This window comes from Monomorium pharaonis, chromosome 3, assembly GCF_013373865.1.
Source record: "Monomorium pharaonis isolate MP-MQ-018 chromosome 3, ASM1337386v2, whole genome shotgun sequence".
Classification (NCBI taxonomy): Eukaryota; Metazoa; Arthropoda; class Insecta; order Hymenoptera; family Formicidae; genus Monomorium; species Monomorium pharaonis.
The window spans coordinates 14,904,595-14,923,434 of NC_050469.1; the positions used below are offsets into that span (position 1 = coordinate 14,904,595).

Consider the following 18,840-nt stretch of genomic DNA (forward strand, 5'->3'; position numbering starts at 1 on the left):
TGTACATAATAAAAACTATATTATTATTACAAGTAATAATTAAATAAAAAAAGAGGATAATTTTTATTAATGTATAAAATGTAATGGGGAGAAAATTTATGTATATACATATATATTTTTTTTTCCTAATAAATTTGATTTATAAAATAATAAACTGTCAATTTGTTAAATGCTATTGATTATTACAAAATGCCATTGATTATGTTTAATCGCGTGTTTATAATACTCGATATAATTTTCAGCAGTTTATTTTCAGCAATAGAAAGGCAAAAGAAGCAATGTTCGTTTAAACGATACTTAACAGCCAAACGTTTTCGCGCTAGTGTCAAGATTGCGTGGAAACAGTTGACACCGCGTTTCGGCTTTGACGTATTATGGATGCGCGTCATCTTGAATGCGCTCTGTGCATATTAGGCCGGGTCATCTCATCCCATTTCATCTTCTCCCGCTTGAAAATTGCACAACTCGCGCGACGCGCCTATTCCCTTTGAGCGAGACCGCGTTTCGCATCCTTCTCGCACCCTTTTCTCTCTCAGACTCTTTTAAAACCCTTTACGACCTTTTACATCCCTTTACAATCATTTACAACTCTTTTTACGACCCTTTCTACGTTGCATTATGTGATAAACTTTTGCACCAAGTAATTATCTTTTCATAAAATTCTTTAATTTCTCTCGCTTATGCATGGAGCTCTGTTTCTCGCTACGAAGATTTGTATGTAAAAAATATTGACTGACGCATAAGCAGTTCCATTAACGCGCATATGCATATGCGCGCGCTAATGGAACAAAGATGAACAGATAAAAAAAAAAGAGAAATAATTTTTTTCCCCTCTATCCCACTTTGTGTTTTGAAATTTCGCGAATATTTGTCTCGGATAATTTGCGATTCGTTATTAGGCCACTGCTTCACAATTCATTCGAAAGAGAAATCATTATTTTAAACAGTCTTTGTTACTCGTGAATCGACGAGCGGAAAAATATACGCGCGGAAAAACCCCTGTTGGGAGCCACCCCGGATGCTGCTGTAGAGTAGTGCGGATCAGAGAAGAGCGACAGCGACGAAGGTCCGTGGCGCAGGCGTCATGATGGAAGTCGATAGGTGTCGATAATAACAGTTGCGCAGTGCGCACTCGTAGCAGCAGGCGAGCTGCTCGCTCGCTCGCTCGCGCGCCTCGCACATAACCTTCAAAGTCTTCTGTAAGTGCGGGCGAGGACTGCGAGGAGTGAGGACTGAGGAGGGTGTCGGAGGGTGTCAATCGTACGATCGCCGATCGCCGTCGTCGATCCGCGCGACGACGTGACGTGACGTGACACCTGTCAGGTGCAGGCCCGCAGGGTGGTGTCTTCCTTTGCGTCCTCGTCGACGCGTACACACAGGACGACCGGATGGAAGATTAGAAAGTATATGGACTGTCGAGAAAGGTTGCTCGCTCGTACGAAAGGTGCGTAAAAAAAACATATCGCCTTATCAAGAGATTGCACAATTATTTGTTTTTTTTTTCGAAGTTAATATCGGTATCAATCGATGAGCGTGTCCCATGTAAATCCTAAAACATGTACCTATGCTTTTCCTTCATGTAATATTACGTCAGCGATTGTATTAATTGTGCATTTCGATAGTACATTAATGTTACAGCTGTTTAATAATCTCTAGAAAGTTATCTTCGTTATGTTACGTTACGTTATTTATCTTGCGAGAGAAACATGTACACGCTCTAAAGTCTCACGTTCTAAAGTCAGAATAAAAAAATTAGATATATTTCGAGAACGAGATTTAATTAGTAATAAGAGCTGCTTTCGAAATGAACGGAATAATTGACGTAATGCAATTGTTTTAGATGGGTCATGGGTCAAGTCGCTCTACTTCGTCGAATATTCTTTCCACGGAGGAATTGACATTAGTGGAAAACCTCTTTAAATCTATGTCTCGCAGCTCAGGTTCCATCAAACGCGAGGACATATTCAAGCACTGGTCCGTACATTTGGACGATGCGTTATTACAGTTTGTGGTCCGATTTCTCTGTCACGATCCAGGAAAGAAGGTCTCGGCCATCAATGGAGAGAACTTTGGCCGGCTCTATGTCTTTGCTGTACGCGGTAATCCCGAGGAACGAACTAACCTGATCTTTGATGGTTTCTCGGAGGAAGAGCAAAAATACGAAATACCCACCACTTCGTTCCTTCAATATATTCAAGCAACGATTAACTCTTACTTGCGACTGCAGAAAAACTCTGGCAATGCCCACTACCTCACTTGGAGTAGTATTGGCTGCACTGTCAACACTAGGCGCATAGGGATGCGTTCTCGCACTCTCTGTGAGGATCTGATTAAGTATGGGGACGTGTTGACCATCGATCAAGTGGAAAATTGGTTCACGACAGCTGCCACGTTCAAGAATATTCAATCGCACGTTTTTCAATATCTTTATCTCGTCTCGCAAAAGAAGGGTAGCGATAAGAATACGGGAGCACGAATAAATGACTTGAATCTTTTGCCGTTGTGCAAAGGTTTGGAAAATATACCGCACTTTCCAAGTATATTAGGCTTAGGAGACGTTCTGTTCCTAAATTTGAGTCTGCCACACGAGTTACGTGATGAATGGCGATTTCTGTTTTCGAGTCAGGTGCATGGCGAATCGTTTTCGACCATGTTAGGAAGGATTGTGATGCAAGGTGCTACAATAATCATACTACAAGATATGGATGACCATGTATTTGGTGGTTTCGCTTCGGACAGCTGGAAACTAGGGCCGAATTTCATAGGAAATCAAACGTCATTCCTATTCAAGCTTGAGCCGGAAATTTTGACATTTTCATCTACGAATTACAACAATCACTATCAATATCTCAATCTCCATCAGCAAACGATGCCTAATGGCCTGCTTATGGGGGGGCAGCTTAATTATCCCGGCCTCTGGTTGGATTGCGAATACGGCACCGGAAAATCGAGCTTGTCGTGCACAACTTTTCAAAATTATGTACAGCTTAGTGGTAAGGAAGACTTTAAAATCAAACACTGTGAGGTATGGGGAGTCGGTCCAGTGCCAGACGCGGAAGAGGACGTGCGCGAAATAAAGTCTGTGTTGGATCAAGACCCAACATCAAAGGTCATACTAGAATTGTCTGGTCGTAAGTTACACAGTGAGGGACTTCGCGAGGATCCAGAGTAATTGTGATAAATATAGAGATTTTTATGAGAACTTGAGCAGAGAGAGAGAAAAAGAGAGAGAGAGAGAGAGAGAGAGAGAGAGAGAGAGAGAGAGAGAGAGAGAGAACACTAGTTGTAAAGATATTTACAGTTATTTAAGATTGATCAATTGATTTTACACAAAATCTATATAAATATTGTTATCGATTCTTACAATTGTAATTGGATATATGCGGGTATAAGAAACGTATTAAAAAACTCATATAATAATATTTATGATCTAAAAGTCCTCCCATTTTACACGAGTGTATATCTTTGAAGTTGAAACGAATTCACGTGATAGCGACATGAGAAACAATTGAAATACATCAAGAGAAACGAATTATATTACGAAAATTGTTATAAAAGTTTGAGTGAAAAAGTTTGGCTTGTCTGTATGAATGAATTCCGTAAACATTTTTACAGACTTGAGTGAGACTATTTGTTTGTAATTATTTATCAGGTATATTATTATAGGACTTTTGTCCCCTTTTTATAACGGCCTGATATCTCTCGATTCGCGATTGTTTCTTCGATCATTCGATATTTATCATGTAATTTTATTATGTCGTGTATATGTGTTACTTATGAATTCAGTGCTATGATATTAAAGAATGCCGAATTGTTGCGTGGCCTGAATGCCTATTGTCCAGTGCCTGACGAGTCGTTATAATTGTTAATTTACCGTTCTCTGCGTATGTTGATTATTCATAAACGAACAACCGTGTGCCATACAAATTGTTTTTGTTAACTAAGACTGTATAATTGTCGTGCAAAAAATAAAAGGAAATATGCAAACACTCTGACCGTTTGCCAATTATAAAGTAAAAAAAAAAAAAAATGCACTAGTGTAAGATCTACTAAAAGTTCAATAAACAATCAAAACCATATATTTTGTCATGTTTAATTCGACTATGTACTTTCCACACGCACACATCGATTTACAATAGACACATTTTACAGCTTCCGAAAGGAGTTTAATTTTTATTTTTTTATTTGAGAAACTCACCCGATGACTCAAGTTGTAAGTTAAAATCAGGTTCCTGGCGAATGAGTTTGCGAAGGCCTGATAAAAGTCCAACACTTCTAATAGCCGATCTCGCTTGATTGTGTGGAGATCACAGTAAGTGAGCGCCCTAACATTCGCTGCGCTCTGGCCGATCGTCGGATTCGTCCAAAAGCTGTCGCCGAAAACATCGCCTTTCCCCAGTATAGCCACCACCTCGTCATCCTGTATGACCTCGAGACTGCCGGTCACGATAAAGCATAGGGAGTCGATAGACTCTCCTGTGTGATATAGTAGATCGCCAGGTGCGCTGTGCGACATCGTGAAGTGCATCGCCAAAGCACGCAGACATCCGTCGGACGCTAATCTAAATAGAAAATGCGCATAGCGAATTAAAATTATTATAATTAAAAAGGATCTAATTTACATTTATAATGTAATATTGTTTCATTTTTAAATGAAATCGATGAAAAGTATTGTACAAAATCTTGATGTATCCAGAAGCACGGCAGTGTCTCGCGGCAAATATAAGCGGTCGCGATATGGGCAGCGAGCAACGATACCGGCGCGGCGGTGTATATGGAACTTACCTGAAAGCGGGATGTTCATTGAAGACTTTCCGGTTAAGATGTACGCAAATGTCGGCTTTCATGTCTTTGGGGCAATAGTTGAGAACTTTATCCGTATCCAAGCCCTTGGTCATTGCCCACGTGCTGACGACGTAATCCATGACGCGCTCGCTAAGAGCTTTCGGTACTTCATGGAGCTTCATAAATTCCCTCACGTTGTTTAACATATCGTGATACTTGGCGGTAGCGGACGTCATTTGTTGGATAATTGTGGTGACATGACCGAAGATCGTGGCGTACAATAAAGCTGGTTGCAAGAGAAGGAGAAAGAAAAACAAAAATACTATTTTAATTTATTTCACACAAAATAGTCAATATATTCATTATAAAAATAATTTTTATCTAGCTTTATCAAACGAAGGCGATCAAATTATCTTTTCTGTATACATCAGCTGATATAAATTTATATATCAGATTTAAAATAACATTAATATCAGTACCAGCAATAATCATCATACAGATGGTAAAAATCTTCTCGTTGTCAGTTTCGGCTGCAACGTTCCCAAAGCCCACGGAAGTCATGCAAGTCATTGTGAAGTAAAGAGCAGTGACATACATCGTGCGGCGTGATGGGCCAGCTACTAGTTCGGGTGCGGTGCTGGCATTGGTCCACAAGTAGCTATACGGTGACTGGGTAACGTTGGCCAACTTCCACAACCACGAGTATTGCACCCCATTGTCGGCATCCGACCTTCCTATCGAATACCTTTAACGTAAGGAGATTTCTCATAGGATTATATATCGGATCCATTGAACGGGATTGAAAAATATGATATCGAAGGATTACATATGAATGCGAGGCATCGTGCCATTTCTTTTATGATCGTGCAAAGTTGAACTTAAGGATGTATCGGACTGAAGTTCAAAATGGTACAAAGTTGCTAAAAATTTGTGAAATCATTCTTTTAATTTCCCTCATGTACTGAAAAAAATTGAAAACGCATCCACTAAACGGTTGCTGAGTTATAACTATTTTAATTTTCACTAATTTTACATGGTATCCTTTTCTATGTTATGGAAAAGGACGATCTTGACGGATGAAACAGCTAAAAAAATATAGAAAAAATAGTACCAATGTTTTGAATTTTTTTGTACATCTAGTATATGACTAGATGAAAATATCTGCCAAGTTTCAATTGTCTTCACTACACAGTTTTACAGAAATAAAATATAACTTGAGATAATTGTGTATTTTCACTGTCAAAAGTTTAAACTCATAAGTGAAAAAAATCGCAAATACGTAAAAAATACCTTTATAAGAGTAAAAATAAGACTCCAACTATCGTTCAAGTTTCTTACATCTAGATTTACTATGCGTTAGGCATAGATATTTAAGTATTTCAAATTTCATGCACTTTTGTCTAAGATTGTATGTCCGATACACCCTTAATGTTTCTGTTCGTACACTCAATGGTTTCTAAATTATCGGTTAACTTTAACTTCGATTTCATCAATTTCCAATATATATATATATATATATATATATATATATATATATATATTGCCAGTGTATGATAAACCAAGTAAAAAACAATTAAAAACCAAAGACAATTTTTCGAACGACCTGACTGGCATTTATTGAGCGTAAATAATTCAACGTTTCGACCAACAATCATAGTCTTCCTCAGGCACAGGAATAAAATAAATTACATAACATTGATTTATATTCCTTTCTCTGTAGATACACACGATTATTATGTAATTTATTTTATTCCCGAGAAGGACCACGATTGTTGGTCGAAACATTGAATTATTTACGCTCAATAAACGCCAGTCAGGTCGTCCAAAAAACTGTCTTTGGTTTTTACTTGTCTTTCATTTGTTATATCGTTTTATAACATTTTGTATTGTTTTGCCATTCACATCATCTCTTATAAGTAAATTTATTTTAAATATAAGTTAAATAAAAGTATAAACACGTTAAAAATAAACTCAAATAAGTTTGAGTTTTATTGGATGAAAAATTCAATTTTTAAGATAATAATAATGTAGAAAATAAATTTAAGATATAATAATGTAGAAGCGACAGAGATATACATATAATTTGTAGAAAATGAAAGTATATTGTGACACAACACAAGTATGGTGATTCTTCGGCTTTGTAAGCATGTGTATAGTAATGATGGATTATGCGACGAGCCTATCCCAGTCCGAGAAGGTGTGTTATCTTGAATGTGTGTGTGTGTGTGTGTGTGTGTGTGTGTGTGTGTGTGTGTGTGTGTGTGTGTGTGTGTGTGTGTGTGTGTGTGTGTGTGTGTACGCAGACAAAATCACCTTAATATGACGTACCAAATACAGGCCAGCCAGTGAGCAACCAACATGTAGAAACAGAGCAGAAGAATGAGCATCGCGGCACCGTACTCCAGATAACGATCCAACTTGCGTACGACTCTACCGAGTCGCAGCAGCCGTACCACTTTCAAAGCCGAGAACAAACTACCTATTCCGTCCTCATCGTGATCGAAGGCATTAAAAACGTCATATGGTAGACAGCTCAGTAGATCTATGATGAACCAAGATTTCAAATAGTTCATTCTGATTACCTGAAAGTTATCAAAGTGTTAACGTTATTATATATGTACTTGCAGATAATATTAGAACAAACTATTTTACAAAATTGCAAATTATCATTTATAGTATTTGGAACAATTTAAAATTTTACATATAAAATATAAACGTATAAATAATTTACTTTTCTTCAATTAAATTATTTACAAACAAAATTTTAATAAAACTAATTACCTTCGGATCAGACACAACTTCTCCACCAGCACCAACAAACGTTGTGTGAAAATTTAGAACAATGTCGATAAAGAATATCACGTCGACAATACTGTCTACAACTAATAAGGAGACATCTTCGCTAGTTTTATTTTTAAACGCGACATTATACGGCACCATGATGGCTGTGTAGAAAGTTAAACACAAAATGATCCAGTCCCAAATTGCCTTAAATGCACAGTAATGTAACAAAATGTGTGGCGGCGTTTTCGGCGCTTCTTGTCTGTATTGTGGCATAACATCGCCACTTAAGGACATCATCTGAAAAAAATGAAACAAAAATATGTCAGAAATATTAAACGTCAAAATATGTATGTATATATCTTTTTTTGTGCAATAAGAATTACTATTAAAAATAACTCATTTATATATGCATCTACATTTCTATGTTTATGCATATACATATGTTAAATTCATTAAGGATATTATATATTTCTGCATAATTTTTTTTCTGATAAATGCGATATATGTCTTAAATAAATTATAAAAGAAAAGGAATTATTTTCAACGTTTACATATCGATTTCTTATCTCATCTATGTAATATCTCTTTTTTACATTGAATTGGGCTCTATTAGCTTTTCATATTCCAAAAAGCTTTTAAATATATAAATTTTTTAGGTTTATTTTGAAGAAAAATTTATGCAGATATGTTCTCCATTTTCTGACAAAGTCGGCGTATTGAAAATATGATTCTATTTCATCAATTTATAAAACTTTGTATAAGTTGACTATGGTATTCCATTATCCATTATCCATAATCATTTTTAAACTGACTGTTTGAACATGAAATGGACATGAAATGGACGTCCATCGTATGTCCGATTTCAGACATCCATCAATGGCCAATATTTGGACGTCCATAGAATATCCGGTCTTGGGCCCATATTTATATTATCGATTTTTAATTATTAAAACAGTCTTAATTACTATCTCAGTACACACGATGATTTTCCGGACCCTTGTACAAAGTACGTTGTTTGTGTCCGTCTTTAATTTTTATCATTTCTACAAATATATAGAAATTATTAAATAATTCGTATGTATTATAACACTTTTACATTTTTAGAAAGTGTATGATTATATATTAAAAACTGAAATTGTATATAAATGTTATAATTATAACTGACAATATTCCAAGAATATTCCAAGATATACATACATATATATTTATATATGTAATATTTTCAAATTTTATCGGTGTCTATAATTTATATGTAACTTTAATTATAATTATAATATCGATCTGTATTATAAATAAATAAAAAATATTGTTATAAAATGTTATTTACTTTTATTGATAATTTTGTATTTTTTCTAATTTGTATTTTTTAATGTTAAATTAATTTGGTGTTAGAATATTAACGACCGATAATCGTAAAATCTTGAAAAATGATAACTTTCTACATCTAACGTTCAGCGTCAGCTCTATACGTGCAAGCCGACTTATGTATTAGAATATCAACACAAGATGTTTATGCCCATATACATATGGTTATATCTTCTGATTCTCACTTATGATTGGTTCCACGATTCGGAGTATGAACAGTATGTATGTGTACCAAGTGCGGGAGAATCCCCTCCGAAATGTAGAGCGCAATTCACTTTTCGTTCCGATCTCAACGGGCAAGCAAGACGCGCACATTTCCACGAGAAATATTCTAACACTGATAACTCTTAATATTACTAATGAATAAAGTTTGTTCTGGTTACACTAAAACTATATATATATATATATATATATATATATATATATATATATATATTGTTTGAACAACCTATCGGTCCTCCGGAATCCAATGAATCAGCTCTTCTATTCGAGGAGATATACGCAAACAAATATGTGTTATTATATATTTCTTTTATGTGTTATTATATATTTTGTTTTATGTAATAAATATATGATTTGATTCTGCATTTCAAATTTGTTATTGCTCATAAACTATTCCTTTATATTTTTTAAACACTTATTTTAGAAATAATCACGAATACTAGAGCACTAAAAAATATGTCCATTTGAGGTCCTTTTAGATCCATTTCAGGTCCATTTCAGATCCTTTTTTAGATGTTCAATGGACGTTCGAAGTTGTGAACAACGAGCGTCCATAAGACGTCTGTCGAACCTTATTTGGTTACAATGGATGTCCGAACTTGGACGTCCAGTGGATGTCCATGTGCTATCTGGGAATCTATATATTTTCAGTCACAGTAAAAGAGAGGTATCGAGATATTTTGAAGGTAAACAGAACAATTACACTAATATCAGTATATAATAAATAAAAATGATATAAAAACACGTAAGGACAACGATTTTTAATTTTGATAAGACAATTTGATAGTTAAGCCTCACATAACAAAACTTACATGACCCAGATGCGATTGTTTGGTGGTAGTCGGTACGGCTGTGTCTTTCAAGGCCGGCAGATGAGAGCTGAATTGGGAAACAAGGACCGATCTCGATCTGGTGACTGATCTGGCGAGTTTGGCAAACTTGGAAAGACCGCCTTTGCTGTCGTCTGTTTCGATGGGTTGCTTCAGGGCGGTAATGTCTCGAAACGTCAGCAGGAACAAGACCACAAGGTCTCGTTCGTTTTTGATGGGCGCTATTTGCAACAGCAGCCATAATGGTGTCTCTGTATATCGTAAAAAAAAGGATAACGCTGATATCATCAACATGTAAAGAGGAGAAAAGATAATATGATATTTAATTTATTTATTCTTCCAAGCACTATTAATCGCAAAAAGATTACGAATTTTATTTCTTTAGCAAAGACTTGAATTAGCAAGTCAGCTAATCGGAATAAAGAATCTACGCTACATGTGTCAAAAGATAGACTCTGTAAGATGTTATATACAGCAATAAAAGAGTGTAAAAGAGAAGAAGAAAGTGAAATAGAATAAATTAATAGAAATAATTAATTGAAATAAAATTATTATTCAGTACCAAGATTTGCTACTGATCGAATAGACGATTATTTAATCTTTATCTTTATTATAAATAAAATATTTTAAAATAAGAGAGATTAAATCCGTACATTAATGTGTTACATTTTTTATATAGTCAATTTGTATAAAGTATATAGTTAAATTAATTAAGATATAATATACTTTCTAACATTAAATTTCTAAGTAGCCGCTTAATCCTTGTAACAATAGTACGTCAATTCAAGTGACAAGTCATATTGCGCACTAAATTATTGTAATATTAATTACAATATTCGACATACAGGATCAAAGCTGTATGCGAGTTCAAGCCAATAGAATCCAATTATGGCATTCGCTTCTGACATTTAATAGCATAAAGCATGCAAGCATGCAAATAATAATAATAATAATAATAATAATAATAATAATAATAATAATAATAATAATGAATACAATTCAATTAAAATACGAAAAGAAAAGAGCAATACATGTATTGAGAGCATAATGTATAAAGATATGTACATACAATAATAAAATATATCAGAGCCGTACACGATTATCGATAGTTGTCGGTTCGGTAAGTGTCGTTGCGCTACGCAATGACAGTTATTGAACCGACAACTATCGATAACCGTGTACATACAGAATAGCGACCCAGTGCTAGGCGTATTAAATATAGCAATGTCAAAAACAGAAATAAATTTCAAAAATAATTTCCTTGCATCTTAGATATATTCATATCATTCTTTGATAGAATTTTTATGTAGTCTCGAAAATATTTTATTATAAAAATTAAAATGGTTATTCTTTTATCACGGATTAACGAAAAAACATATACAGATACATACATATATGTATACAAACAAATAAAATTTTACGTCCAAGAGAATACAAGTAATATATAAATGTTCGAGAATATTTCGTATACTACTCCTATATAGATATTTACCGACAACTGGCTTAATTAAGCAACCTTGTAAGCCTGTCGAACGACAACGGCGTACGAGCTACATATGAGAAGCTGTATCGATAACATATATTGATGACAGAAATACCAATGACCATATTTCCAAGAAGTAAAAAAAAAAGTAAGTTATTGTTATAAGAAAACTATTCTGGCTTTAAACAAGTTCAAAATAAAATAAAAAAGATTTCCTAATTAATCATCCTACTAAATTTAGATGATTATAATAGAGAAAACTCAGCATCAAAATACTTTTGAAAATTTAGTAAATGCTACAATATATAGATATATTTAATAATATATCATTTATTAAGGATATTTAATACAAAGAACACTTTAAAATATTTTGTTATTAATGTAAAATGTGTTAAAATTGTAAAATGTGAGGTATCACGGAATATCAAAATTATCTTGAGCATTCCAATATTAAACATTATGCAGATGTTAATTATACGTTAGAATATAAATGATGTAATTATATTACAACATGCGTCATGTTGTTACACAGCGTGTTATATGTTACTGAAAACAAATGAAGAGAGTATCGAATAGAATACCTATGTATATTTGGAATATTAGGACACATAAAATAAATTTGTGTGTTATGAGTAAAAGAGACATTTGTATAATCAATCGAAATGTCTCGGTTGAATTGAATTTGTAGGATTCAGAGAATTTGAATTCATATAATTTAGAATAAATAAACAAAAGAATTTTGTATAAAATTTTGTTATTTGATGCACTAATAGTAAATTGCAATAACACACACAAATAAAATTTAGTTGATAAAAATTTGAAAATTTTTAAAATATTAATGTAATTCGAGTGAATAAGGAATATATAAGTAAACATTAATTTATATAAACTATGTAAGCTGTTAAGAAGATAATAAATCTTTATTTCCCGTTTGTCTTTTACAATCGGTATTCATTCCTATTGATTAATCTTGTAAGTTGATAATCTTCCAGGTAACTTTCCTTTTCTTTTCAAAGAGAAAAATGAGTGTCATTGGATTTATCTCCACGCCCTTCCGATGATAAGAACTGTGATTTTCCGACAAAAAGGTATTTAGACCCGCTAAACGAGCGGTACAAAAATAATGTTCGTAATTTATTTTTACAACTATCGGCAAATGATACTATTGTGAGGCGATAATCTTTCTGTTTTATCTTCGATTACAAAAGAAGTATAGCCATTTTAAGGAGAAAATTTGGGAAAAATCTTAAAACGGGATGCAAAATACTAGCAATAGTTCTAATAAATTTCAAATATTTAATCCTTCTTATGACATCTAATGGAGAAATGAGTAGAGAGTTTAGTGATTTACTATTAATTAAATTTATTTTTTCAAGAAGAATTGCTGAAATGAAAAAAAAAGATTTAAAATTAAATGTAATTAATTTAAATTTCAATGCTAATATAAGCTTAATGTGAAATATATCTGTCGTGAATATTTATACATGTATGGTATATGGTGTCCTTTGTACAGATTTTAGATTCGTGGGTGACTTACTGATGGCATTTGCGAGCACGCTTTTGCGAATCTGTGCTAGACATACCTCTTGGGCTACCTTTAAACAAAACGGTTTTTCATTATTATGCTTTAATACATGCATTAAGGAAGGCTGTTTCCCTTTATGGAGAAAATCATGGAATATTCTTTAAAAGTTTTCAAAACGATACCACACACGAATATTAAAGCGAGATGCGACATGAAGGTAAAACGACCAGTAAAATGTGAAACTTATCGATGATGTATACTGATGGTTACGTTTCGATATTCCACCAAATATTGTACATGCACATTGATACAACTCGTGCCTCGAGGCGTTTTCGCAGAACGGGAATCGATGGTTTTGCTGTTGCAATTGTTGTTGCAAACGTTTTAATTGTAATATGTATGCTTCCACGTGCGCTTTATAAATTCATGATCAATTATTTAATTAAAAATTGTTATAAGAAAAATGTTTCTCTCCGAACAATGTATTCTCACTGCATGATTTTTGAAATACAAAATATACAGTGTGGAAGAATTAAGAAACAGCACGTAAATTTTTATGATTCGACTTTTGAATAAATATTTATCTCATTAGATTCGATCTACACGGTGTGACATTTTAACAGTAACTAAACAAGTGCCAAATGTTGAATAAAATTATACAATTTATTAAATCAATTTTTATGTATCTATCACAACTTAAAAAAATTAAATTTTTATTATGTTATATTTAAAGAGAAAGTAATGTAATTATATTTTCACATGCTTATCGTTATATAAAAAAGTCATAAATTGCATTGTTTTCAACAGCAGTTATATATCCCAATTAACGCAACGGCGCTTTTACGTTGGTAAAACATCGGTTCCTTTACGTACGCTAAGCGGCAACGTTTTGTTTTCTATTAAATACATAGACCGGCTGATTGCTAGGTACCTTTAACGTTTCCGCACTATGCACAATGCATAAAGTACACGGTGCAATAGGAAACTAGATGCCGGGCTGATAAACACGCGTATGCAAATTTCGCGCAATAACTCCCCGGCCGAGATTCCGCGGGTAGTTTTTCTCTCTTTTCCCGTCCCTCTTGGACGGCTATCCAATTGCCATGCGTGATAAAATGCGTGCGAAGAAAAATGTATTCATCATGGGTTTTTGTTGCTGCAACATGCGAATTTTGCTAAAAATCGAAAATTGCATCCCCCTGTAATAACATAACATTTTTTCTGGTTTAAAAAAAAAAACCAAATACCTAATTTTATCTTCTTAAATCGTCTTATGTTGCAATAAGAACAAAAGACATCAAAATTTACTAATTTTTTTTTTTATAAAACGTGTTTATTACCTATAAAACATAAGTGCTTTATACGTGCTGGATCAAAAAATAAAAAATTTTAGATTCGTATTTTCAAACATGTATCCTGATTCTTCGTGCTTTCTGCAGATTAAATATCAACTGACAATGCTACATCGAAAACCATCGATACTCGTAAAAAACCACGAACACCACATTTAAGCTTTTCATGCGAAGATTTGTAAGACATAATGACTCACTGGTCTTCTTGTACAGCAAGATCTCGAATTGATCGTGAATCTGACCCTCGAGGCATTCCTCAATCCTGGCGATCGTTTCTTTATCCGTTAGCTCCCCGTACATGAATCCACAACGACATGACTTTTGCATAACCTGGAAATATAGAAGCGACGTGTAAAATATTTGTCTATTCTTTTCACTTGCAATACGTTGTGTATAAATATGTATAACATACTTGTTACTAAATTAACTAATGATAAATACATATAAACAGATAATAAATGCGCTATAAATTATAATGAAAAATCAATTGTTTCTTTATAATTGGTACCATCTACCTATTATAAGCATTTCACATTTGTTGTATTAATAGAGTGTATAAGTGACATGAATAATACAGAAGTATGAAATTGTCAAGTACCTAGAAATAGAACATTTATTACTCGAAACGATTTACGTGAAAATAAATGGTTAAGAGCACTACAGTATAATTAAACGAGATATATAAAGAGGAAATTTTACGGAGAAATTATTTTCGCAAGTAATTACAATATTTTTTCAATCAATAATGTCATTGTTTATTAAACTTGTGTACGTGTATAAAAATCATATAATGTACAATGCAACACTTTCGAATGCATATTAAACGTTGTAAACAGGAGCAATTGTGAATAAAGCGTTTCTTTAAATAGCCATCATACGGATCAATAATGTCGATCAAAGTTGACCCGATATGTTATCAAATGCCGATGAAAGCGAGAAACCAGCTTGTACCATTCGTGTAGAATATCGAACATAGGTGATATCATGTTTTTCGACCTCGAAACAGATTTATTAATCCCGTAGTGCTGACCTTTAAATCCCGCGGTTCGCAGACGCAACAGGAACGAAATAACTTCGATCCCAATCAAATCCATCACCCGTCGTGTGGCAATTTTTTAAATTGAACACGCAATCTTGTAAAAAGAATCTTATAGACTGATATTCAGAGATACAATATCCGCTTAATATATAAAACAGAAAAAAAACATAAAACGTTTGTGATTTATTAATGATTTATTAAATTTTACAGAAATAAACTAATATTAAAAAAATTCATTGTAAACTCTATTTTGCTTGTATCTGTCACTTCGACATTCGTAAGATGCAGATGTGCGATAAAACGGCATGAAATAGCGCATATTTTTTGTATGAAGTAATAAATTTATTGTACTACATGTATTTTTCCACGCTTTCCATACAATAAAAAAAATATACTTTTTAAAATAATTGAAAAGCGGAAACATAATATTGTGACCGACGTGGTCACAGGGCATGAAAGTTTAAAGAAAGCTTGGAGATTTTCAAAACAAAGAAAATTCTATGACTGCATGATTATATATTAACCCGATTATGTCTTGGAGTCTGCTAAAGGTAATAGGATTAAAGACGTAATTTTCTCTAATAATACTACATGGCTAATTGAAACAACCAACAAGCGAAAAGTACAACTGTGACGATTTTTATTCAAGTTGCCAAAGAAAATGATTACTTCTTAAAAAGAATTCTGCAAAGACAATCTCATTACACATGGAAAGAGCTCACAAAAAATTCGTTTACAAAATATTTTTTTGCATTCAAACGTTTGATTTTTATGTAAAATAACAATAATTTTCTTTAATGTAAAATAACATCTGCGCGGTTATATTCTTCGCCGTCATCGTTTTCGTTCTTTGTCCTTAAATCTTCCACGAAAGCATTCTCAATCCGGTTTCCAGTAAATGGAGTTTGCAAACCCCAAATCCATGTATCTTCCCCAAACAATAGGATTGGAACACTGGGAGTCTTACAGAAACGAGGTGGTTACTGCTCCTGCTGCTACGTCGTCACTTTGGTCGGGACGCCAGAGCTCACAATCAACTAGTCACATTTGAGTCAAATAAATCAAGTAAAAAACTATTTTTGTGCGTTTTTTGTATCGTTAGTTTATTTAATAAGTTTAAAATAAGATTTTTCACATTTCCTGTTTATCGTCTATATAAGTATATAATTTATAATCGATTTTCGTATAAAATTTATTTTGTTTTGAGTTTTGGTTATATCTATCAATATACCAAATATTCAAGCAAATTCTTTAAAACTGCAACTATAATAATCATGCAATCAAATATGTATGTAAAATAAAGAGACTAATCAGTAAATGAGGAAGGATTAGGCTAATAAATAATAATAATAATTATGATAATGAATAATAATGATTCTTTCTACTATACCCTCGCTGTTTACCAATTATTGTTTTATTTCATGTAAGTTTTACAATTTTCTGTAACAACAGTAATAAATATACGATATCTCTTAAAAACAATAAATAATCAAATTCAGTAAATAAATTATAAATGAAGAGTTAAATTAGCAATTAGATTTTAGCTAGAGAATTCAATATCGCGAATAGGCAGCGTGATATCGTCTCCAAGCTTCTTGCTTCGTACATATTCCGATATAATAAATCGATGTCGATAAATCAACACGCTAGTAGCTAAATCCCGTTATCCGCTCGCCACTCGTACCACTTTCATTCTAGAAGGTAAGAGATAGCAAAAGATATAAGTGAACTATTGCTCACATGTATCAGCAGATAAATATCAAGGAATATTACGGAATATACGAAAATGTAAACATTTCTCGGATCCTTAACAAAGAAAACAGATTTAGAGAATCCGAAATCTGCAACGATGTTAATTCTATAATTATAATGAGAATAATAGTTTAAAAAAAGAAGCATAACAAAGCATCGAAAATATTAACAATACTAGAGGGTGATCGCCAACATACTGGCATATAATATTTGCATAATCAATAAAAAAGTGTTTTACTGCGAAATGAAATGCGTTAAAAAATCTTCATATACATTAACAATATTTTGTCCTAATAACTTACCTATGTTAAAAAAAAAAAGAAACGGAAAGTTGCTTATTACCTAGGTCAGTTTTTGCGCTCAATGTTTTAGATGTTTATTTTTGATTATGTCAAAAATATTAATTACTACAAAATACCAAACAAAAAACTGCTACGTTATTTGATAGAAAAGACTTTCAAGTTTACATTTATATTTTCAAAAAATTTTAAATTTTAGTTTTAGTTTTTGTTTTGTTAAGAAATCCAAAAACACAAAGTAATATGCCAGTATCGATCATTTTTCTTTAATAATTTATTTAAAATTAATCAAGCTGAAAAATATTATATAATAATATTATATAATAATACATTTATCGAATATTCACATAAAGCTTCCCGATCAAAAATTTTTCATGTAAAAATATATAAAAATCTGTAGAATTATATGTAATTATATATAATTGTAAATAAGCAATTTTTTTCCCGGCAAAAATTTTTTTATACAAGAGTATGTATAAATCTATAAAATTATATCAAAATTATATAAAATTACATAAAAATATGTAAAATTAAATAAAAATATACAATGTAAAATTTTGCATGGACATTTTTGATACATAATTCTACAGATTTTTACATACTTTTGCGTGAAAAATTTTTGATCGGGTTTCAAAAAATGTATATGCAATATTAAAATAAACTGGCATAATTAAATAAAATAATGTATTTTTAATATAGTTGCAACTATTTAAATGTTCAAACTGTGGCAGAAAATCAATGTTCAGATAATTTATGTTCAAATAATTGGCAGTCCATTGTACATCTAATAAATTAAACAAATATCTGATAAATTAAATAATCTAACAAATAATGGTATGACACTTTAAATAATATGTAACTAACTAATTAATTAATTAATTAATTAATACACAATATGTGAATTTATGTGTATAGTATTTTATGTGCATGATGAGATTGTAAATACAATCATACGCGAATTATATCAGTGAATATAAAATCGGTATGAATATTAAAAATAGTACATACAAATCGAATATCAAATATTTCGTACCTCGGCACGATTGTAGCCAGAGATTTTGACGAAGCTCTCGTTGCAATAGACAATCGGGAAGTCGACGATCTGGGCGTTTGCTAGTAGAAAACTGCTGTCGGCTGTGAATAAAAAGAAAAAAAAAGGATATTATTCTCCTTAGTAAAACATAACACAAAAACATGCATTTCCTGTTGTCTTATTCTTTTTTATCAAACGGTATCTTTTTGTTTCTTTATATTATTCAGAATATATATGTAGAATGTTTCCTGTAACTTGATCATTTAAAGATCAACATTTTTACAATTTTAAATCTACAAATAGTTTATGATAGAACAGATCTCTCTCTCTCTCTCTCTCTCTCTCTCTCTCTCTCTCTCTCTCTCTCTCTT

General features: G+C 32.5%; 2 protein-coding genes across 7 annotated transcripts in view; one reads left to right on the forward strand and one right to left on the reverse strand.

The window, feature by feature from the left end:
* Window positions 1–18,840, reverse strand: part of LOC105836810 (potassium voltage-gated channel protein eag) — a 99,615-nt gene that overhangs the window by 14,467 nt on the left and 66,308 nt on the right. For 4 of the 6 annotated variants that reach the window (XM_028193596.2, XM_012681097.3, XM_036285051.1 and 1 more), the window contains 9 exons: window positions 18,470–18,570; window positions 14,544–14,676; window positions 13,053–13,064; window positions 9,969–10,237; window positions 7,567–7,866; window positions 7,114–7,367; window positions 5,265–5,530; window positions 4,786–5,071; window positions 4,199–4,562 (listed from right to left, as the gene is read on the reverse strand). In XM_028193596.2, coding sequence (XP_028049397.1) covers window positions 4,199–4,562; window positions 4,786–5,071; window positions 5,265–5,530; window positions 7,114–7,367; window positions 7,567–7,866; window positions 9,969–10,237; window positions 13,053–13,064; window positions 14,544–14,676; window positions 18,470–18,570 — 1,985 coding nt within the window. The remainder of the gene's footprint in view (window positions 1–4,198; window positions 4,563–4,785; window positions 5,072–5,264; window positions 5,531–7,113; window positions 7,368–7,566; window positions 7,867–9,968; window positions 10,238–13,052; window positions 13,065–14,543; window positions 14,677–18,469; window positions 18,571–18,840) is intronic. The other 2 variants (XM_028193599.2, XM_028193593.2) reach the window with 1 other exon arrangement.
* Window positions 149–4,079, forward strand: LOC105836811 (MTOR-associated protein MEAK7). The gene is made up of 2 exons (XM_012681104.3): window positions 149–1,444; window positions 1,841–4,079. Exon 2 carries the CDS (start codon window positions 1,841–1,843, stop codon window positions 3,170–3,172), a length of 1,332 nt encoding a protein of 443 aa, XP_012536558.1. The 5' UTR covers window positions 149–1,444; the 3' UTR covers window positions 3,173–4,079.